Source organism: Buceros rhinoceros, unplaced genomic scaffold (genome assembly GCF_000710305.1).
Source record: "Buceros rhinoceros silvestris isolate BGI_N320 unplaced genomic scaffold, ASM71030v1 scaffold19276, whole genome shotgun sequence".
Classification (NCBI taxonomy): Eukaryota; Metazoa; Chordata; class Aves; order Bucerotiformes; family Bucerotidae; genus Buceros; species Buceros rhinoceros.
Window position 1 is genome coordinate 988 of NW_010419533.1, and position 23446 is coordinate 24433.

At 42.3% G+C, this 23446-nt stretch overlaps 1 protein-coding gene across 3 annotated transcripts; it reads right to left on the reverse strand.

Moving 5' to 3' along the window:
• Window positions 1-203: 203 nt before the first annotated feature.
• TPD52 (tumor protein D52) lies at window positions 204-17679 on the reverse strand. 3 transcript variants are annotated; one of them, XM_010138983.1, is made up of 8 exons: window positions 17219-17679; window positions 12156-12271; window positions 10062-10210; window positions 9113-9214; window positions 8088-8114; window positions 3873-3914; window positions 2179-2227; window positions 923-1077 (listed from the first exon to the last, which is right to left on the reverse strand). In XM_010138983.1, exons 1-8 carry the CDS (start codon window positions 17388-17390, stop codon window positions 961-963), a joined length of 774 nt encoding a protein of 257 aa, XP_010137285.1. In that variant the 5' UTR covers window positions 17391-17679; the 3' UTR covers window positions 923-960. The 3 variants fall into 3 exon arrangements, with proteins under 3 accessions (XP_010137287.1, XP_010137286.1, XP_010137285.1); XM_010138984.1 differs by lacking the exon at window positions 8088-8114 and having other exon boundaries at window positions 764-1077; XM_010138985.1 differs by lacking the exons at window positions 3873-3914; window positions 8088-8114 and having other exon boundaries at window positions 204-1077.
• Between the last annotated feature and the right edge of the window lie 5767 nt (window positions 17680-23446).

The following is a 23446-nucleotide window of genomic DNA, read 5'->3' on the forward strand; positions in this document are numbered from 1 at the left end:
AACACGTAAAAAGAGTAAGTCAGGGTAGCAGCCGCTTTTGATGGCGAGAGCAATTCCAGAGCAATTCTCTTGATGCCTAAGGAAGAACCACTTCCGTGCTCAGGCCTGTTCTTACCGTCCACACTTTGTCAGTGTAAATGTGACGCCAGCACGTGTGAATTAAGATGAATCTATTCACAACTTAGAGTTCAGAAAAGTGTATCTTACCACATTAACATCATGTACAAAAAACGAGATTGAAAATGTTATTTTAACTGAACCAAACCAGCACTACTAGGCACCCTGCTTCCATCTGCGATGGTCAGAAATTTCCTGTGTGGATAATCCACAGACAAATCGGTACATTTTAGAGGTTACGCATTGCCCTATTGCATCTGCTGTACGAGGAACACGCTCATAAGATGGTACATTCCTACTCATGCGTAATCCTGCTATGAATGACCTGCTCAAAGCCTGCTGAAGCAGAAGTCCTTTCTTCAGCTGGGAGTGATCCTCCCCCTCCGGTGCCCTGTGCTGGCAACACTCAACTGAAATAATCACAAGGGAGTAAAGTAACAAGCTTCAGTTTGGCAGCAGCAGTAGATTTGTAATGATTAAGTTGAACACTAGTTACAGATTCAGAAGAAATTATGTATCCGCATTATATGTACAGTATAATTAACTCCTCAAAAGAGGTTTTTTTAATTGCTATATTTTAAAGGTTGCCTTCAAATTACAGGTAAGTCCTTTAAATGCTGGAAAGGCATAAAAATTCCCTTCCCCACACAAAACCCCAAACAATGTATTTCAGTTTCAAAAATATTTTGAACCCACGAACAAGCTTGGTATCAGTTAATCCAGTAAAACAGCTACGTGCTAAATAAAAGCACATCTGGTGGAAAGAGCGCAAAGAACGTTACAAGTGTGCTTAGTTTTTGCTTGCAGCATCTGGCAGTGGGTGGCAGGACAGAGGCAGGAATCTCAGTGGGTCTCCTCCTGTGTCTGTTCTGCAATAGTTTCTGTGGCACTGGCATTGGCAGCAGAATTGAGAACTTCTCCAAAGTCTCCTCCAGCAGGTTTGCTTCCTCCGACTTTAGACTAGAACACAGAGAGAGCCTCAACACAAAACTGCAGTTAGTTGGCATGTCAAACACACCTAACTGTACAAAACCAGCAGCTCTGCATCAGTAGGTTTAGTACCTCTTCAGCAGAGCAGCTTTTCAAGGACTGAGCTACCTCCACAATGCTCTGAAGAAAAGTCTTGAAGTATCACACATTAAACAATCACCAGCAGCAGATTAACCTAGCGGTCTCCCTTTGACTTCAAGGTACACGAGCACGCAGCAGCCCTGACTCCAGGGAGCCTGCAGGTTGACACACTCTCAGCTAAGAATGAACACAGCTGTGCAGCCTCCCAAGCCATTTAGACTTGGGAAGATTCAGAGTTAAAACCCGCTTCTGTTTTGCTCAAGAAAGAGCCTTGCACAGTGTTCAGTCTCAACAGCAACTCCTGAGATCTTCAGTGGAGCACAGCAACTATTTTACTTTCTTCAGGTAATGTAAAGACATTTCACACAGAGCCTTTTCACCTCCCTCTACCATATATACCCTGTGGGATAGCAGGACTGTGATGCTAACTAGGTTGCAAGGGACAGCCTAGTTCCCCGTGCTGTCACTTGCATGTTTCTCATCCAAGACGGCGTGCTCAGACAGTCAAATCTGGTTTCAGTTACATTTGATACTTAAGTTTAATGTTATTTTTTATCTGGAGAAGCTGTTAATGGGTGTTTCTGACACTTGAGGCTTTTGTGAGTAAATTTTACAAAGGTACAAGGCCTCATGTATTTTATGCCAGAAATAAGAGAAACATCCTCCTGTGCAGGATACTAGTCCTTAGAAAGATGTGGAAATAGAAGGCGGGACCATTTTGCATACATAATACTAGGAGTGTTATACGAGCTGTTTGTGCACATAAGCTAGCAGTCAGCCCTTCAAGTTAAAGGCACCTTCCTAAGAGGTGCAGGAAGTTTATTTTATTTATTTATTCTCAAATCATTAAGGCAGAGAAGCCATTTCCACAGTAGCTAAAAGGTGTCACCTAAGCATCTTCACCACTTTACCAGGCTACCTGGAGTCCCCTTCAGCCTGTTCTCCTCATCCACAACTCCACAGTCACCAAGGTGTTTTAGAAGAGCTTACCTTCAAGTTTTCAACTTTCTCCTCAAAAGATTTGAAAGTAGGAGAATTTCTAGAAAAATAAAAAAAGGAACCACAGAATTAAAACCATATCTGGTTAGTCTATAATTATCAGAAAACAAGCAGTTGCTTTTTCCAGTGTCAACACAAGTTTGTTTGGGGCTCTTCCCTTGTTTTAAGGGTAGCCTAAAAGTAGTTTACATCTGTATCTCCCCCAGTACTACAAAACTAAAATCCAAACACACCCAAGTTGCAGCTCATCTGTATTTTTGGCAACTATGCATTGCCAGGCTCAGCAACAGGTTCTTTCATCACAACGTGGAAGGGAGAACTAGAGAGTATTTTAGGTTTAGCTTATTATTTCCCAGTTATTTCAAAAAGGTTTCTGGCTTAAAAGGATTTGTTCACAAAAGCTTTGTCATCACTTCTGGTTAGCCTGCTACATTTTTGCTGAAGAAAGCTTATCTTGAGAGGTTTTTCACTCGTTCTAGGAAAACTCCATTAATTTAATAGGCTATGTGTTCAATTAAAACATGGTTCGCGGTGGCATTTTATGCTAAAATGTTAAATTCCAGGGAGACTCCCCTTGCCTTATAAGTGCTAGAGACAGCTGTGATTGGAAGTGGAAAGTTTTGCATATAAAGAGCAGGACTGCTTGGGATTTTCAGCGCTGAGGGCCAGTGCATTATTCATTAGGGTCAGGCTTAATGCTCCAACTAGCTGTCACTGCCATCTGCAAATCTGCAGAATAGCTTGTACCTCTTCTGCCTTTATGCGGGATGGAAAAAGCTTGCCTTCAGTGGACCAAGATTAAGGATTTGTAGCTGACTCAAACAAAAAAAAAAAAAAAATGAGGACAGGGGAGTTTGTTTTTTTTTTTGGTTTTGGGTTTTTTTTTTTTTTTGGTTTTGGGTTTTTTTTTTTTTTTGGTTTTGGGTTTTTTTTTTTTTTTGGTTTTGGGTTTTTTTTTTTTTTTGGTTTTGGGTTTTTTTTTTTTTTTCAGAAGAGGGCTTAAGCTTCCCTCCTCCCTTTGGCTGGTATTTGTGCACGTCACCCACACTTAGCAGCACTCTTCCCTTGGGAAAGCACACAGTGACATATATATATATATATCAAACTAGGCTCTCTCAGGAGATGGAGGGACACAGCGCCAAGGAAGGGGAGAAAAAAGGCAAGCACTCTAAGTCAGCAAGAGATTTTTTGTGAAACCACATTTTTTTTTTTTTACTCACTTTCATTGTTCTGAAACAGATGTGAAGCTATTGTCTTTTAAACTTGGAGTCCTTTCGTAGTACGACATTTCTAACTGGCAGGGAAAACAAGTCAGCAGAGGTTTTTTTTGAAACCACCATTTTTTTTTTTTACTCACTTTCATTGTTCTGAAACAGATGTGAAGCTATTGTCTTTTAAACTTGGAGTCCTTTAGTAGTACGACATTTCTAACTGGCAGGGAAAACTTGTAGTTCTCCAAACGACAGGGAAGTGCACTTGGTCACATTCCAGATGTGTGATAACCACCACCATTAAGCAGAAATAAAACAAGTCTTATCCTATATGTTAGTACAGGAAATCCATTACAAAGCTGGATGGGTTTTTTGGTTTTGTTTTAAACCTATGTTAGTTGATTTAAGTTCATTTTGACTTAATTCCACGCATGAAAATAAAGAAATGCAACAGCTGGATTATGCATACATTACCTCATAATAGGCATGCTAATTGAATGTTGTATGGAGCGTATACTAAACGCCAGCATTAAGAAAAAAGAAAGCGAGAGGTTAGTTTAAGTGACAGATTGAGAAGAAACTGGCTTAGAGAGCTGATTTCCAGATACTACTACCTTTGGTAAGTAGCCAAAGAGTCTTAGACAGTCTTTTACAGTAACTTCTTAGTTTTGCTTTTCTGAATTGCTTAGCCATGCACACACACAAGTACATCAGAGCAAAAGCTGCAACGCCTTTTTTCCTTCTTAGAAAGGTTCCAGTGCCATGCTTGTTAGTACACGTCCTGCTTAGCTGCAACCGTCTGTTGGCTTGTTAAGTTACTCAAGCAATGACAATCATGCTGCATTGACAGTTTTTACAATAACAAGCAGAAAGTGAACACTCAAAGAGCCTTATCGATCAACTGATCTTCCTCCTGAAAGAATTATTCCTACATCTGGAAGGCTTCCGTTTCAGTTCAGTAGATTTCCATACTCATCAATACAAATTACCTACTTGTCAATATGAGTTATCTAGCAAGAGCAGTCACATCAAGGCTGGGTTTATGCTGGGGGCAGAAGTCCTAGTCTCAACCCTGTTCTGAAATTCATGAAGGATTTCTGTAACTTGCAGTGTTGCTATACAGTTACTGCTTGGAAGCTGACTGGATATACATTAAGGAGCTCCCAAATAACTTTAAGACTATCTGGAATCTAATTTAGTTTCACATTCTGGAAAACCCCTGTTTGCTCTTGCTACAAGTAGTCCTATATGTTAAATGTTTCTCGTCAAATACCACAATATAAGTTAGAAAAACTCATTAGCACTGTTTTTTTATATAACATGTGGAATGTCAAATTTTGACTGGGCTTTATGATGTCTTTCAAGAGAATACTTTCCAGGCGATTGCTAAGGAGGGAAAAAAAAAAAAAAGTCTCTCACATTTGATGCACCTCCAAAATTCTAATTAGTACTTCAGCACAATGGAAGAACATTTACAGAAGCAGAAAGATTCTGAGTTCACTGCTGAATGAGTTTTAAGAGATTCTTTCAGGAGGCTCATCAGTAAAATACAGTGATAGGAAAAAACCTACACATATAAAAAAGTTCCCTTAAGGCTGGGATCCCTTAAGACAGATGCACAGCTGCAGGTTGGTTTGCAGGTGCAGTGTACTGGGAATCAGCAATGCAAAGGCCAGGTGCTGTCTGGACACGTGTCAGCAATGCATGGCCATGTTTCATCCCTTGCCCCAACCCCATTTCTGCTGTGTTTCATCTTCTCAGACGGTCTGGCTTCCACAGGCTTTTCCAGAGCACGTAGAAGCTGATCGTCTTCTGGAGTGTAATTTATATTCCCCACTGTGATGTGGATTACTACAGGTTCTGGTCTTGCCTGCTGTGTGCCAAGTTTTAGTGCAGAACTAGGCCCATACTAACTAGTTCTCTTTGTCCAGTCACACTCAGCCACTCCCCCCAACCCTGCAAGAAGTTTAAGGCTGAAGAGGCTGAAAGTTACCTTCCTTCTCCCGCATATATTTGCAATGCGTAGACCTGCTCACACTGAAAAGCAACAGCCTCTGGTGCATTGCAGATCTGTTAACAGATCTGCCATGTGATAGTTTTATCACAGAAATTATCAGGTGTGCAAGAGAACCGGATTAGATAATTGCAGTTGATCTTTTAACATAAATCACCTATTCAAGTAGTGCAAAGATTAAGCCTTGAAAAGTTTTACAAAGAAGAGACCTTGCATTTCTTTTCATGAATGACAGAACGCCACAACTTTTAAGCAATTTTACAGTGCTCATAAGTAAAGCCCTAACTTAAAAAAATTCAAACCCAAAAAAGGCACAGTAAGTTTCTCTCCAGCCTTCCGTGTGTTTTGTATTGCATTAAAAGCTTTCTTGTCATTTACATGATTATTTTTTATAGCTTTTACATTGCCTCACATTCTGAAAATGCACAAGGAAGTATGCTAGAGCCCTGCCTGGAAAACACGGGCTTAAAAGTGCACAAGCACTAGCTCTTCGCTCTTGTTAACCAAGTTGTTTTGGGTTTCCAGCTGATATGCTGATAAACGATGGTATTTAGGTTATCAGATTTCCAAAGCAAGCGAAGAAAGTTTTTCTGCAATCTCAGAACAGGGCCAAGATGAGGACTTCTGCTCCATAACGTGGATGCGGTGCAAGAGGAGCTAAGTGCAAAGTCATGATTGCTCAGGAAGTTTGCAGAGTGCCACATCTTGGTACTACTGCTGTTTTGCACAGAACGGTGATGTTGCCTGCACAAGGATGGCTAGCCCATCAAAAGGTCAAGACGTTCTTATAAAGGAAAATAAAGCTATTAAGAGAGACCTAGGAAAGAACAGAGTTCATTTTCAGCATAACAAAAAGCAGAGGAAACAAACACAAGAAGGAAGCAATAATGCACTGACTTCACACTACCAGTCCTCTCTATTTCTCTCTATTCCAGTACCTTCCAAGTCCACAGCTCCAGCAAAAATCACTCTGCAGTGCAAGAATGAAGACTTGCATGTGATGGTTGCTGCATGGACCATGTGGGAATAGTCCCACACCGAAGGAATCATGCCATTACAGCTGAGAAGTCTCTAAACTAAAACAGTACAAGTAAAACAAAGCCATGATGAAGCAGCCGCACAAGAGTTTAAGGATAAAAATGCACCTGCATATTCAGTATTTAACTATCAGGCACATCAATTCTCCTTTCCATGAAAGAAATTGGACACCTAAAACTTTTTAAAATTCAGACTTGTTCAGTCTTAAAAGTAGACACCACTTGAGTACTCGCATAACCCTGGGACCCGCATTCACCGGTTGAATCCCAGATGAACTTGGTCCTCATGAAAACTAAAACCTCAAAGGTTTTTATTCTCCTTTTTAAGTACAACTAAGATGTTGAACAGGACTAATTCTTCCTATTTTTTCTTTTGTTTTAAAATTCAGCTGCTCCTGAACTTATAACAATACCTTGAATTTTCATTGTCACGATTCTCCCCAAGAAGCACACCAACAGTGCTGATTCCTCTGGCCCTCCTCCATTCCCTCCCAGTGGCCCAGTTTCTGATTTAGAGTACTCAACACCCTCCTAGCCACTAACTTGAGTAATTAGGACACCCTTCTTCTGAGGTATTAAATGCCTGAAGCCAGAAAGAGCTATGAGCCCATGCTTGTCCCTGTCAAATGCAATAGTCTGACACTAGTGGGGAACAGCATTGCCGTGAGGAAGAAAAGTGAATCCTGTTAAGTGAGCAGCTGAGCTCCGCATCAAAAAGGGATAGAGACATCTTCCAGGCTCCCTTTGCCTTACTGCTGCTAAAGTGGAGGTATTTTGGACAGGCTGCTATTCTTACACTTGAGCAAACTGAGCTCACTTCAGAGTCTGGTATCTGACAGCATCCTGTGCTGCTGCCCATCTCCGCCTCGGGCACATCCCCTGGTACTGTGGCTCGCAGTTAGTATTTTAGGGGCCAGATCCCTCCATCTTTACAGAGATCCTACTGCTGTCTTTAGCCACTTAGTGGGAGAGTATAGAAAAGATGAAGCCAGACTCAGAAGTGTTTACAGATGGGATGAGAGGCAAAGCACAGGAAGTGCTACACAGGAATTTTTACTACTGAAAACTTAACACTGAATATTTGCTTAGACTAGGCAGATAAAAGGCAAAGTAACTAAAATACTCAGCATCTGGAGCTGTTAAAGAATTCAACTCAAAGATAAGGACTGTTTCACTGGACAAACTATGAACCGAGAATGCATAAACTATTTTACATTTAGACTCTAGTGATTTGATTGGGGACACAATGGTAAATGGCCATTGTAAAACACACAAAAAAGGGAGAATTTCTACTCTGTCAAGGCACAAACACCGTACAGACAAAGAGAAGGAGGAATTCTGCATGCCATTGACCTCAAAACCATACTCTGTGTCTTTACAAAAAAACTTGCAGAATCATTTCTACAGATTCCTTTCTTACAAGGAAGAGAGACTAACTGATTGTTACGTATTCTCAGGATTTCATGTTCTGGGACAGATACCAGGTGAACATGAAGAAACATCTTCCCTGACATGTACGTTAGCTAACACTAGAGAAAATAGAGATTACCTTTTACAGACAAAAGTTATTTAAAGGTTTTAATGGACACAGTCTGACTACATGCTTAGTTTCAGAAACAGTTCTTGCGCCCACCTTACCTAAAGGAATGTGAAAATGCCTGTAGTCTGCGCAATGCCAGAGTAAGCAGTAAAAAGAGAAAGGAAGTTCTGATAAATCTGAAGAAAAATATGTAACTGTGTAGCTGCACCTCAAAGTGTTTTCTCACTAGGCTTCAAAAAGCAAGAAAGAGGTTAATGGCAGCACTTTAAAACACAGGGCTGATTTTATTACACTGCTTTCCAGTGCAACAATATTCCATCAAAACGTGTGAATTTTTATTTGTCCAGTAATTGAAAAATAAGTTTGATTCACTATTCACAAGTAACAAGCAGCAATTAATAGTTGTATATGTTCCAGTAGTAAAAAATTTATAATAAAAGAATTGTAAGCTAAGCATATGATTGGATTGCATCCAGGAAGAGTTTTGCATGCAGCTCACAATAGTGCTAAAAATGACACCAAACTTACCTAATTTGCATGAGGGCCTGTGTCATTTGACACAAAGTCAAAATATGTTGTATGCCAATATTTAAGAATCAAGAAGTGCCAATAGTCTATTAAAAAGGTAATAAAATCAAGCCACTGCTATGAGGTAGAACAGCTTACAAAGACATAGAACACACCTGAAAGGAACCCACATACAAGAGAAAAACAAACAAAAAGACCAACAACCAAACCAAGCCACAAACAGTTAAAGACTTCAGATGTTTAAAGGTAGTATTCCACAAGCTGAGAAAGTAGAGAACAGAAGAGGCAATGCATCTCACAGAGGCAGGAAGAGACACCGTCACCTGCCATCCTACCAGTAAAATAAGAGTAGCAGCAGAGGTAACAGCATACATTGCTTCTCTTGCATATATAAAATACACACCGTGTAACTCCTGTGCATCCACGAGGTCATACAAGCAGATTTTGCAGAAAGTGCCTCAGCTCTCCTAAAACAGATGCTGAGGGTTCTTGATAGATTAACTTTTCAAAGTGCTAGGTATGTTAACAGCATAAATTTACTTAGTGATCACCTGCTTAAAAATGCAACTACTTGGGAAAAGCTTAAGAAACCTACCTGACATCTTCAAACTTCTTGGTTATGACTGAACCAACAGATGAAAAAGCAGCAGAAGCCTTCTGACCAGCCTGAGACAGGGTTTCTGATGTTTTCTTGTATCTGTGTTCAAACAAAATTAAGTCTGTAGTTATTTTAAATAGAACACATACAGAATCTTCTACCGTATGCAAACTTGTATCGAACCCAGAGGCATACTTCAACTTTGGGGTGAAATGTTCAAGCTACTCAAGAGATTATTTTGAGCCATTGCACTCCCTGCTGGCTACAGCATCTCTGCCACCTCGGATCGGGTTCACCACCATGCAGCTATTACCCCAACCACAGAACAGATGCTATCTGCTACTGTAGGACTTTTAAAAAAATACACACAAAAAACCCCAAGAAAACACCACAGTGCACACACACTGAAAAAACCAGAGGCCTAACTGTCGTGCCAAGCATCTAAAATCTTGAACCTAATGGTTCTGTTAATAAATGTCACTCTGCAAAGACTGAGGTAAATCCTCTGACGTTCTGTGTGGTCATTAACTGCAGAAGGCAGTTCACTCTAGACCTTAAGCTAACAGTTGTGTTTGGAAAGAACATTAACTGTCACTTCTTGCAGGAACTCATTTTAAAACATTTATTCAGGCTGGAAAAGAAGGGTAATCTGTTGGATTTATGATACCTTGGTGTATCAGAACTGTCAGACAAGAAATGTATCAGAATTGCCCATATTATGGTCAATTATTCTTATTTTGCATGAAATAATAGTGGCTTTCTTTAGTGGCTAATAGTGGCTTTCTTTAAAGAAATCTGTGATGATTAATCCAGGTAAGTTTCAGTGCAACTTAACTTTGTGTAATGTACACTCATCTCATTTCTCAAGAATCCGTTTAGACATGACACAAGAACTACATGGTTTTCACCTCAACAGCTGAGACAGAGATAGTGAACCGGTACATACGCTGTGGTTGATGTAACATCTTGCCAGCTTTTGGTAATGTTCTGCCTTAGTTCCTGTAGCGAGTTAATTCCCAGCTTCCTCTTGATTTCTGCTAGATGCTTCTCTTTGGCAGCTAGCACTTGTGAGAGCGTCTGGATTTCCTCTTCCACCTGTGGCAACAGAGTTGATAAGTTAACAGGGAATATACCCAGCCACTTAACCATATTAAAACATCTACTAGGCACCAGTAATGGGAGGGGTAGCATGTTTTTAACATTGCCTTGCAGTTGTTTCTAAATACTACAAGGGAACTCCAACATTGTCTACAAAAACAGCTAGTGAGAAAGTAATCCACCTGCAGCTAGCTCTGATACTGGAATATGCGCAAGGACGTTGGTAACTAAAAGACCGCATAGTTAGAAATCATTACCTTTAGACAGCACTAGCCTATGTAGCTTGAAGATTAGTCAAACCTGGGGCAGTTACCAAGCCTGTATTCTCCTGCCGTCTCAGAAGAGACACCAATGTATGACCAGTATCAGGAAGCTCAGAGCATGTTTGATCCATACTCAAGTTTTATCTCCTTGCTTGAACAGAAAGGTTCTTTTGTGGCTTAAACCAATAACTGCAGGCTGGATCCAGCCACAGAAGTGCCTTCCCCTGAGCTGTGTGGAAATGGTGGCAGACTGAGCAGTTAAAAAAACCAAACAAACCCAAAAACACTCAAAAAAAAAAACCCCCAAACACAAAAGCACAATGACAAAACCACACACCTCTTTAGAAACTAGGAGACTGTATTGCTTACATACTTCCTTCTTCACACAAGTGGTCAGTGGAGCCTCTCACAGAAGCATGACCGGAGATACCAAAGCAGCTTTACGATGTGGGCAATACAGATGTGACGGAGGCACTGTTGTACAAAGGCAAGGCATACAGCCAACCCTGCTTCCTTGTCCAGACCAGACCACCCTAACTAGAGTATCAGGCTGCCCACTCATTTAAGCTCCTTTGAGGAAATACCAGTATCTCCAATGCACTGATACCTGTCCAAAGCCCAGTATGACATACCCTAGCAGGACCAGATTTCCCTCACCACCTTCAGCTGAGTAGTTTGGCATGAAATAATGCTCAGGACTATCAAAATACAGACTGCATTAGATGCGCTTATTTCACAGCTAACCTTCGTTTGCCAACCTTGGGCTTAAGTTAGTGTCTTTTATTAGGGTCCTGAAGTCACATAGAGCTACGAAAGAAACAAGACTGGTGGCTCAGTAAAGCTTGGCCCTGACAACTTTTGAAATGCGTGTATCAGGCTTGAATATTTGACTGTTCATTGAAGAGTGCTACTTTAACTCACTATTAAAAAAAAATTCTGCTATATGAACATGCTATATGAAGAATGTTTTCATGGTTAGTCATCAGCAAAACGGTGTCTACAGGATATTAATACGAAGCATCCTTTGTGAAAACAGCAGCTTTAGCTACTCCACAACAGTTGAGGCAACACTTGGTTTTGACTTCCCTGGTCTCCTTCACAGCTTATTTACCTCCTTCTCACTTGAATAAAAAAAGGGTTAGGGATTTATGCATCTTGGTTTACAATCCATACGCTCAGAACTTCTAGATTAATTCCCCATAGCTAGAACTGGCTGTTCTTTTCTCCTTGACACCATACCAAAAGAATGGGGCCAGACTCTTCTCAGTGGAGCCCAATGACAGAACAAGGGGCAACAGGCACAAACTAGAACACAGGAAGTTCCATTTGAACACAAGGAGGAACTTTGCTTTGAGGGTGGCAGAGCACTGGAACAGGCTGCTCAGAGAGGTTGTGGAGCCTCTTTCTCTGGGGATATTCAAAACCTGCCTGAACACGTTCCTGTCCAACCTGCTGAGGTGAACCTGCGTTAGCAGAGGGGTTGGACTAGATGATGCTCAGAGGTCCCTTCCAACCCCTACCATTCTGTGATTCTGTTCCCACGATACACAGAAGTGCCATTCCCAGATTTAGACACTCATGGAATAAACATGCAAAGCATTAACTGTATGTTCAAAGACAGCATTATACCAGATTTTCATTCTCAAAACCAGCTTAAGAGCTATTTTAAAGAGATTTACCTTGGCAAGCTCTTTTCTTAGCTCATCCTGTTCTTCTTCTGAGAGTGTTTCTGCCATACCAACTGTAGCAGCAGCATCCTCTCCAACCTCAGGTATAGAGTCACTTCTCAGTAGCCCTTGAGGTGAATAAACCATCAAAAGTCAGATCATCACGTGTCTTCCAGAGAGCATATAACAATATACAGCCCTTCTGTGCCAGTGCGCAAAGAAAACTGATGAGAGTCACGGTCCCCGAGTACTACGGCATACAGGAAAACAGAGGCATTTTACTGGCTGTTTAGTTCTACCAAGCTGTGTTAAAGCGCAATATAATTGCAACTGCTGCTATAATAGGAGACTGGAAATACGTTGAGAACACATTCCACTGCTCTGATAGAAACCAGGGTGCAGAACGCTACATCCCAGCTGGTGGTTCCTACACAACCTCTGCCCAGGAGTCCATGCACTCCCTGCTCACTCACTCTCATGAGGCACAGACTCTGGAAGCACTGGAGGTGCTCAAGACCAGTGCAGAGGGTCTCTCCCTCTCTGCTCTCTAGGATCAGATTAAAAAACACCCACTCTCAGCACACTGGGAGTGGTCATGGTGACAAGCAAGCTCAATAACAGCAGAGAAAAGGGTTCTGCTGCAAGTTCAAACTCATCCTGCTCAACTGTCTCTAGCAACTGGGGCTCGAAAGTTGCAGTTATTGTGGAACCAGAAGTAAGCTGCTGCTTTGCGCCTGGACGTTAGAACTGATGAGAAGCCCAGAAAAGAAACTTGGGAACAAAAGGGCATCACTTCAGACAAAGCAGTGGAGTGCTGAGAGGGGACTGATAAGGATTGTGCATCCACTCATACTGCTGCCTCCTCCCTTTCCAAATCCAGAAAACAAAACTCTGCCAAACTCCTCTGTATGAATCCTCGATATCCCTGTGGTCTTCCTCAACTTTTGCCTTCAAAACTTCAGGTAAAGGAAGAAAAACAGTACTATTTTGTATTACTATGATGCGCTCACTTCAAAAATTCATTTATTCTTAGACTTTAATGCCTGCAGTAAGGTAACCTTGAAAACCTTTTAATGCAACAAACAGATTTTCCAGCAAAAGGTTTTCCATTTTGAATCTTCATAGCTGACACTTAAATATACAGTTTGCCAGAATTAAGGGATCATGTGCTAATTTGCAAAGAGACCAGTTTGCAGAGAGACTGCAGACTGGAACGGTCATGGGTTCCCAGAACTAATTCTCTTTTCAAGAGGTGAAATATAGATAGTAGACAGACAGTAAAAAAGAAATTAAATAAAGATCTTAAAATAGAAGAAAAAAAACAACACAGGAGGTCTGTTTGTTCATGAGTAGAGAGGGTAACTGTGTGTGTACATATATGTATATAAATATACAATTCAGACAAGTTCAGGCCATACTAAGTAATGCTCCCTCACCAGTCACTGTAGTAATTATAAATAATTTTAAATTTATACAGATAAAATGCCATCCTCATTTCAGTAGCTCCTGATGGCACTCTACCACTGGGTCTGGAAACCCAAAAACTCAGTAATGTGCAATGAGACCACCAGTATGATTTCACTGTGAGGCTAGAGAGCAAATAGCTACAACCAGCTGAAAGGTCTGGGAAAAAAAAGATTTGGCGAGTCTGTGATTAGCTGTAGGTATTCTATGAAAAATGCTCCTAGCAGCTGTCAAACCTAAGAAAGGAAGAGGCCATGTTCTTGGCCAAGTTACTGAACTCAGGTAAAGGTCAATTCCCCAGTATTTTTTCTGCCTGTATCTGTGCCCATAACACCCTCGAAGCCTACCGCTACAGGGGCGGAACATTTGCCGATAGTAAGTCACCACCCAGTACACCGAGAAGGAAGCACACAGAAAGCAACTGAAACCCCCTTCTCCTTATACCATGTTTTCCCACAGATCTACATCTGTCTTCTACACAAACATAATGTAGTTCCTACAGGTTGCCCAACATACTATTTTCTGGCAGAAATCTAGGGCAAAAAATGTTTGAGTGTAATGCCCAATCCAAAGCACAGCACTACAGCATCACAAGAAGGGATTACAGTCCACGTCTTACAATCAGATAATTTTTTATACATGATTGTATTTCCTTTTCTGAACATCAAACTGGTAAGAATGCCACAGCTTTCTGTCAAATTGCTATTTGTCCTATTAATTGCAAATGCCTACAACGAAGGAAAACTAACAATTTAAACTGCATTTTCCTGACTCTCTACAAGCCCCAGTACATTTGCCTCCAACTGCTGACCTTGTTTCTCTACCTGCAGGCCCTTCCGGCACTACAGAGCTCGCCGCTGCAAAAGCCATTTCAGAAAGTTTGCAAGTGCCAAAGGCCACACTGACTCCAAGAGCATTAGCACATCCAGCTAAAAGTCTGTTCAATCTGGTTATGAAGAGCCATCCGGATTATCGCACCAAAAATAGATCAAGTGAACCCAGCAGGAGGAAAACATGGTGAATTGTCTCCCTCAGCAATAGCTTCTGTTTTGGGAACTTACCTTCTCTTTGGAAAACTCCTGTTTTAAGGGAGATGTACTGCTTGTTGCCTGCGCTGAACTTAAGACACAATGCTAGAAAGCAAAGGAATAATCTCTCCCCTTCTTCCCACTTCCAGGAAGACAGGAAATCACTATTACTCACAGTCCTCCGTACCTCAACCTGTACATCTAGCCACGCCTTCCTCTTCTTGCTTTCAGCCCCCCACCCGTTTACTAGTTTTTCTTTATGTCCACTTGAAGCACGCAAACACCTTCCCAGCAGTGTTTATTCTGGTACCTCCCCTCTCATCCTGTTACTTGCCACCTCTCTGCTTGCTTTACTCCCGTTCCTCAGTTCCCTGCAATAGCTGCAGGACACAGGGTTCACCCATCCTGTGGGAAGGCTGCGCTAGGCAGCCTGACCAAGAAGCAGTTGTCTACACAGATAACAACCCACAGACCTCCACAGTGGCATGGCCATAACTGAAATACACTCCTTAAACTAGGGCTGACAGACAGTAAGATCCTGGCATTGAGCAAGCTTCACGTGAAAAGGTGCACAGCCCACCTTAGATATTTCTGTGCAGTGTGGGGCAAGAAACAGGGAATAGCAGTCAGCCAACAGATGGAAATACTTTGGCTCAATCTGTTATTAACGGAGCACTTCTCACGTGTCCTTGTTCACCAGCAGACCTGTTGTTACTGGCTTCCAACTTGGTTCCTTTTGTTATGTTAGTTTTCTTGCATCGTTAGAATTGCAAAGGACTTAAAATTCAGTCGTTTGCTACTCCGTGCTAAACTTGGTTATAGCAATCTGGGTCAAAATTCTGTTGGGAAAACACTTCGGGAACCTTATCTAATATAGGTAAAACTTACCTAGTTTTAAGGTCTGGCTTTAGGTGTCTGTATTTCTAAGACTAACACGTTATCCCAGCAGTTTATTGGATCTTAAACGAACCAAATGAAGACATGAACAAGTTAGCTGATTCAGACTCCACAGATCACGTTCAGAGAAGCAGTGCTTAAGTCCCTGTTATTCTGCTGCGGTAGGCAAAGCAGTAGAGTCATCCAATTTACACTCGGGTTTCCCGGTTTGGGGTTTGCTGTGGTTGGTTTCAACCCAAGTTTGTGCTCTATTCTGACCAGAAGTTCCTACCTCTTTCTGGCCTGACTTCAGAGATTAGCAGTAAACACCAGCAGCTTAAGGAAGTACGGGTCACTTCAGATCAACGGCCTTTGGGGCAGGGGAGAGTTAGCCTTCACCAAGCTTTACCTTCAGACAGACATATTCTGTGCCAGACACCCAGAATGATAATTTTGGCTACCGCTATACACTGGCAATGCTGAAGAAAAAAGGCACTTGTTAGACTTTGGAAGAACAAGCTGTTACAAGAGTATAAAATGACTCCAACATTTGAGGACAGTACAGTGCTACAGAGGATATCTATTTTGCAATATGTAAGAAAGAACAAATTTAAGTGCTTCCTGTTTATCTCAGTGAAAAAGCCAAAGTGAGACATATTTCTTCAGCTTGGGAGAGAAAGTTCTTGGGCTTCTACCAAACACTAATCATATATTCATTCAAAGTGAGTGAAAAAGAAATAAAAGCCCAGCAAAGGTTGGCACTTACGGCGATTCACCACCAGATACAAAGGACTGTTCCTCCCCCTGTAGGAGAGGTGGGAGATGCAGTAATTGTGGAAGTGAAAGATGATCACTGTTCCCCGGAGGCCTCTAGCTCACTGAGTTCACAGAGGGGCTTGTTTTAGTTCACACAGACATTCCCCGAGGGATGTACATTTCTTTAAGATCTTAAAGAACAAGCCCAGCAAGGAAAAAAAAGGCAACACTGTTGTAATTTTGCTCTGCTTTGTCACACCTGAAGTAGGGCTAAGGTCTCTGCATTTTTAATTACTCTGGAAGATCATGTCCAACAGCTCAAAATGGAATGGAAAGGTGGTAAAAGCAGCCTAGGACGTGTTGCCGTAGGTGTTCTGTAACCACAGGTTACCAGCTAGAAACTAAAAGGGTTAAGTGCTAGATGGACGCCGCAGCAAGAGCTGCTTCCTCAGGGGAGCACAGCAACAGCTCGTATAGACAGGCATTACGATTTACAGCATTTTAAATGCTAGGTGGAACGGGTATTTTCAGTACTAAGGCAAGAGCAGATGTTAGCCTATCCAGAGCTCTGAAGTCGTACTCAGTATGCAATTCCTACCTCCTCACAAACAACTGATAGTCAAAACGGGGCCAATTACTCCAATCTTGCAGAAGTTACCCTTTTGTTCCTGATTTCTTCGCTCACTTCAGTTTCCCTCAAACTACCTTTCTACTGAATTAAGAAATAACAAATAAGGTAAAGCTGACAAATACATACCACATGAGATATTACCTTCATGAAACACCAAAGCTAATAAACTACCTGAGTTAGCAGCAAGTCAACTTTTAACTTCATTTACACCTGCACTTCAGCCAAATTTTATAGATTCTTAATTTGAGAAGTTCCCCTTTACAGATACTAATCTCTAAGCTTTCCACATAAGGTTTTGAATAGAAAGAGAAGGAATTTACCAGACTTTGCCAGTGTAGGTGATCCGGGTGGAGAAAGGTTTATGCTAGGTGACAGGTAAAGATAGTTTCTGTTCACTCCAGCATTAAAATCGAAGGGCGATTTGTAATCCTCATACAGATCCATACCAGAAAATTCAGAGTGTGCAGCCATCCCCTTCTTCCACCGAAGCATTCATCTTTGCTTTCTGGGGTGATCCGGACAGCCGGATTCAGAAACCCTCTGTTTCTTCACATGACAGTCACTGTACCTCCTCAGAAAATTCAGCTGTCTTGTGCCTCTGCTGATAAAGCCGTCTAGCAAGTCATTCCTTGGCCATCTTGTAGCTGCTGCTGTTTACATGGCACAAAGTTAAGTTCCTGTAAATTTATAACCAGGGCTGGACTTAAACAGACCAATCCTTAAACAAACACTCACAGCTCCTCATTCATGGCTTCTGAAAGAGCCTTGGTCCTCTGCAGAATTGCATCAAGAATTTTCAATCATTTAAATAAAAAAAGGTCAGCTGACCACAGCTACACCAGGATATCCTTAATCTTCTAGGACACAAAAGGATTACTAGCCGTAATCTGTCCTATACACCATCTGTGTAGGACTTTTTCCTCTGATTAATGGAAAATTCTGTGTGCATAACTATTCCTCCAGCTGCTTCCACCAGTGTAATAACCAGAAGCCAGAACCCCCTCTCTGCTCTCCAGGTACCGCACTATGGTGTGAGCTCAGTGTGAGAGAGAGCAGCCCTCATCTCTGAAGGCTATGCTATAAACACCAGATTTCTTAAGGAACATGCTAATATGCATTATGATTTTTGCCCATGAGGTTAAACATACCCAGGTTAGAGGAGTTTTGTTTTTCTGAAAAGATGATTGACATGCACTGCCCTATGTCCCTGGTGCTTCAGCCAGCGTCATTGAGAGCAGATGGTTATGCCACGAACCAGTAACACTGGAATGCACTGCCCCGCTGAGACATATATATGTTTTGACACGTATACCATAAAGAAAGATCAGCTTATGTGAACCATCTGATTACATGCTGAGGGTGTGAGATTTAGCCCTTGGAAGCAGAAGCGCTGCTTACCTAAAACAGGCACTCAGCACAGTTTTGCAGTGCTTCACTGCAGTTTTTTTCTTCCAGGGTCAGCTTCTTTGACTGAAAAAGTCAAGCTTACCAGCAGTGAAGATCACCTTTACAGCTGAGCAACCATTTCCTCCCAATCCCGCACCTGCACCTGGGCTCTTCACTGCAGCCTGCACAGAGGAGCATAACCAATGGAAGTTAATCTTTTCCTCTACCGTAAGAGTGACGTTTTAAGACAGCCAGAGACATTATGCCACTGTCTGCTCAAAACCATGGAAGTGAAGCAGCCTTGCCGCATTCCCAAGCCAAGCCTGGGCAATGTATTCCCTGGAGACACAGGAAGAATGCAAACCACTTCTTAAGTTTTAACTTTCTATTTCCACTGCAGTCAGTGGGTGCAGGAACAGACCTTCCAGCTAATTAAAGAGCAGCTCCTTTAGGCTGCAGACCTACATTGGCTTCTGGTGCAGACCGCCTGCAGGCTGGTAACAATGAGTGTTGGAGCCTGAAACACGGGTTCCCTGCTATTTTCTGAACCCAAAGGAAAAAAGAAGAAAATGTAATGCCCCTCTACATTTCTGACACGTGGCTGTGGCATCTGTCAGAAATACTGCAAAGTTCACATGATAAAGTTCAAAGCTTTGCTCACAGGTTCTAGTTAAAACATCCAGAGGCAGGAGAGAACTGTTACACAGTTCTGCATAGTACTGCAGCAGTAACATACTCTCTATTAACCAAGCACATTAATATGAATATCTGCCCATTTCTGCTGTGCAGCCTTCCCTTGTGTAACAGGGACTGCCTTCGGTACAAAAGGCTCAGGCAGTAGTTGTTCTACCTGTACTAGGCAACATGACAAGTTATCAGGTGTGGTATACTAGAAGAGCGGGTCCTTCTACCACTGCTCTCCCAACACAGAAAAAGAGAGTTGAGGCTACCCGTAGGACTTTTTCCCAACCCCAAAGAGCCATTCAATGTAACACCAGTCAATGTTAGCAAGCTACAACAACTGAAAATAGTTCTTATAGGAAAAAGAACCCCTTAAAAGATCTGCTCATCCCTGCTAACAATCAGGAATACCACTTCCTGCATTCAAGGGCAGTTACTGCAGTCAACACTTCAGTTCTTGTCATTTACAGGAAACCACCTGCATTTGGTTTTACCCCAAACCATCCATTCACAAAAATCCGGTACTCTCCCCGCATCTTTACTGTGCAAAAATTGTCTTCACATCCCTAGAGACACCTGGATTGCCAGATGTCCTGGCCTGTCAGTGCTACAGAAAGAAGCGTTTATGGGCCAAACTCTCCAACACATCTTTACGTGTAGTTGGAGAGACAAGTAACAGGACATTAACCACCACTGGAACATATCTTGGGCTTACAGGGAAGGTCTGCTGAGTTACGATTCTGAGTGTCTATACGAGAAGCTGAATTCTGCTTTTCCCCTTGCTTACAGACAGCCTGAGCACAAGCCCAGAAGTCACCCAAGACAATTCTCTAGTTTATAGAAATATTACTGTCCTAAAGATCATTGCCAAGATAGGGACATGCAAGCACACCTTACTTCAAACTACCTTCTTTGCTCAGATTAATCTATCTTACAGTGGTCATACAACTGGGTTACTATAGCACCTCCCAAACAAGCTGCCTAAACACATTGGCCTCCTACCTTCTCACCTGCAGGAGTTCATGGGAGCATCACTCCTCGTTCATTCTCAGTTCCAAATCCTAGCTGGCCATGAAGGAAGCTATCTCACTGAACAAGCTTCTTCCTCATCACCTAGGGAAGTTTAATGGTCTTCGCCCTGAAGTACAAGCCAATCCGGCTGTAATCAGAAGGGACTGCAGTCTACCCTTCCAAACCTGCGGTAGGACAACTCCTAGGCTACCTGTCATCCCCAGTGCATCCACTTCAGGGAAGATAAGTACTCACTCCCTTGCCAGATATAACAGTCAGTTTATCTGCTTCTTCCCCAGCAGCTCCTTAGCACACGCAGGGATTCAGGGCAGAACAAGGCAGCACTGCCCCTACGCTGCCTAAAGGCAGTCTGAAGAAGGCAGGCCCTGCTAGCTGTTCCTGTGGTGCATTTGGAGGAAGAATGCATTTCTCTCCAAGGGACTTTCCAAATGATAGTGATGGCCCCAAGGAAACAAAGCAGTATCAGGATGATAGACAGTGGTCACACAGAACTGAAAAGAAAGGTTTTGCTCTGCAGTGTGAAGCTTTTCGGTGAGTTCAGCAGCTCTCAACATAGGTCTGAACATAAGTAGGCAATGGCATGAATCGAGATTGCTCTACACCATGAAAACAGGATCATTATTAGGCCTTTCTAAAGGCCCCTCCCATTACTAAAATATCCCCCGCATGGCATTCCTCTTCCTTGCTCTTCATGGTAATTCAGAGCACATGGAGCTGGCTCAAGGTGGAACTGAGGCCATACAGCTGTACCCTGCTAGAGGTACTCTGCCTACCCAGTGCAAGACATTTATTTTAGAGCTGAAGCTTAAGTTCAGAGTTCTGTTACATGGCTTAGGAGTAGTTACTGTGCATGCTTGACTGTCTTCGTTCTTTGCCCTGAATAACAAACTCAGTTGTTACAGGCATACCTTGGTTGTTACTGCAGGTATCAGCTGTAAGCCAGTACCTGAGGAGAACGTGAAGCCTAAGGACACACCTGCTTCAGAGCAGTGGGGTTTTTGCTCACTACACAAAAGGTTTAAAACTGAAAATTTTGCTGTTCCAGAACAAGTACTCATTTGCCCTTAACAAGTCTGAATAACAAAGAGGTTGGTACTTACGTTATCTATGCTATTTTACAAGCTTGTGTTTGACAGACTGTCATGAAGGTAGATGAATTCTGTCAAGGATGCCTGAACCAATTACTGACAAGTTCAACTGAATGTCACAAAGTGGCTCAGGAAGGCTCACAAGCCTCAGCAAATTATTACCATCACAACTCCTACCATTAATCATGTTGTAATCTCCTGTTAAGGTTAGAGATAGTGGTTAAAGCTTTCCCAGGTAACTATTTAGCATCAACAGCCAGCACATTGCTCAGGTCATGAATCACAAGGGAGGGAACTTCCTGCACAGCTAGAAAAGTTAAGTTTGAGCAAACACAGTTAAGCAGGTATTTGCCTGCCTAGTCTCAGACATTCTTTCTTCAGATACCACCTGCTACCCAGGTCTGCAGCTTCCACCTTAGCCCAAAGGTCTAGCAGCAATTTAAGTAAAGCAATATAATATTAAAGGACTTCTACCTTGTTGGTAGCTAAGCAAGCATAAGATGTTACATTAGCCTTGCAGAGAAGCTGCTTTTCCCACATTTAGGTCCAGCAGAACAACAGTTTGTTTATACATGAAGGAATTATATCCCTCTTTCACTAAGGAAACCAAACCCAGCTCAAGTACAGGGCTGTGAAGAAACTAAGCTATGTATTCACGCACGTGTTTCAAATGAGGAGTTAAAGTCAAAATGGAAGGGCTAACGTCTTGGGATCGGAGGAATGCAAAGGCTGCCCTAGGACAAGAGCCAAACAATACTTTGGATGAAGCTACCTAAATGACCGATGCTGTGGGTACCTAATCAAATCAGGGTGTTGCTGCTACATAGACACCTTTACCATTTTGGACATTCTGCGTTCGTGTTCTGTTTAAGCACAGAGATGCCAAATCTGTACAGCACAGCCCATACTTTTGGCAAGTCTCCCATGACTCTAGCACCTAACTCAGCAAGCAAACGAGGATGGGGGAAGATGAGGGGAAGAGTTTCTTGCCAAAGAGGGGAAGTGCTTGCTGTTAGCAAGCAAAAAGATTCAATCTCTTATTTCAAAGTTGATTGTTAAGATTCTACTGCCTGCCCAGCCTGCACCTCATCTTCTGCAGTCTGTTAACAGGCAAGACTCAGTGGAGGCCTTGCAGTAACTGCAGCTAGGGTAAAGATTTCCAGCCAGGTCTTCTCCCACACCCATCTTTCCCAGGTAGATTCCAATCAGACAGCAACAGTCACACTCCTCTCCCCACTCCAGCCAAGTCTTAAAGGACGTAAGCCATTTTAAGAGCTATAAAGCTACTTAAGCATCTTAAGACAATCTAGATTCTGTAGCAGCCATTTGATCTTCAAAGTCTTACCACTTTACAGATGAGTAAAGCCTTTCAGCACCTGATCCAAGGCCTTGAAAGTGCATTAAGAGACAAAGATGCCATGAAGCAATAGAGTAGAAGCCCAATCGCCAAGCAAGCCTTAAATGAGTACATTCACGTTCCTATTTCCACACTGTGCTCTCTCCTCTCCCTTTAACAGCAGATACCTCTCAGCCCAAGATTTGTGCATGACATGAATGAAGCTGCAGAGCTACAGCAGTTGCTGAGCAGTATGAGTGCGGGCTTCTGAAGCCCTGTTAGTATTGGTCAGCAGACTGTGGCTTAAGGGTTTAGACACTTGCTGTCTTCTAGAGGAGTCCAACTCAACATCACCATATCAATCTCATTACTTCAGCTCCCCCACCCCCCCACACACCCGCTTTCTCTGGTCTCCCTGTTGCAACAGCGATGTCCAGCATAATTCTTTGTACAGAAATATCTTCTCTGGTATTTTCTTAATACTAAATGCTACCTTCTCTTGTATTCTAAAAAGAAAAAATAAACACAAAAAGACCCCAAACCAAACAAAACCTTCTTAGGGAAGTCAGTATTCTCCCAAGATGTATCACCCTGCAACACAAACGCTTCTAAATGTTACAGCTAAGGATTACAGGGTTGTTAGTGTCACTCTTTTCTTAAACTACAGTCTCAGCCCACGGTATTTCAGACAGCTGACGCTTGTCTTAGCAAAGACAGCTCTCCTCCCAATCCAATTATAAACTCAGACTAATTTCCTGAAATCTTGTGAGGGAGCACATCCATGCTCTGGCATATTTTACCACTAGACAAGCCAATTCCACAGTAAGATTCTTAGCCTATTTGTATCAGACAGGAGTCTCTGTATTGCACAGGCTCTCCTCCACCTTTTTGAAGACATCTGCTCTGGCACTTGTAAGATATTCGTTAGGCAGAAATCCCTGACTTATGGCAAGGTTTTGTGTCCAAACGGTGATTGAAGCAGTCACGTTTGTCAGTTCCAGCAGTAACAGTGGAAAGTGTTTGCA

Bases quoted from the DNA above. Each gene is read 5' to 3' on its own strand.
- TPD52 (XM_010138983.1), bottom strand. From the start codon at position 17,390: ATGCTTCGGTGGAAGAAGGGGATGGCTGCACACTCTGAATTTTCTGGT. The intron at 10,211-12,155 runs GTAAATCTCTTT...CTGTTGCCACAG, and splicing joins TAAGAAAAGAGCTTGCCAAG to GTGGAAGAGGAAATCCAGAC. The intron at 8,115-9,112 runs GTAGGTTTCTTA...GGCATTGCGCAG, and splicing joins AAGAAGTTTGAAGATGTCAG to ACTACAGGCATTTTCACATT.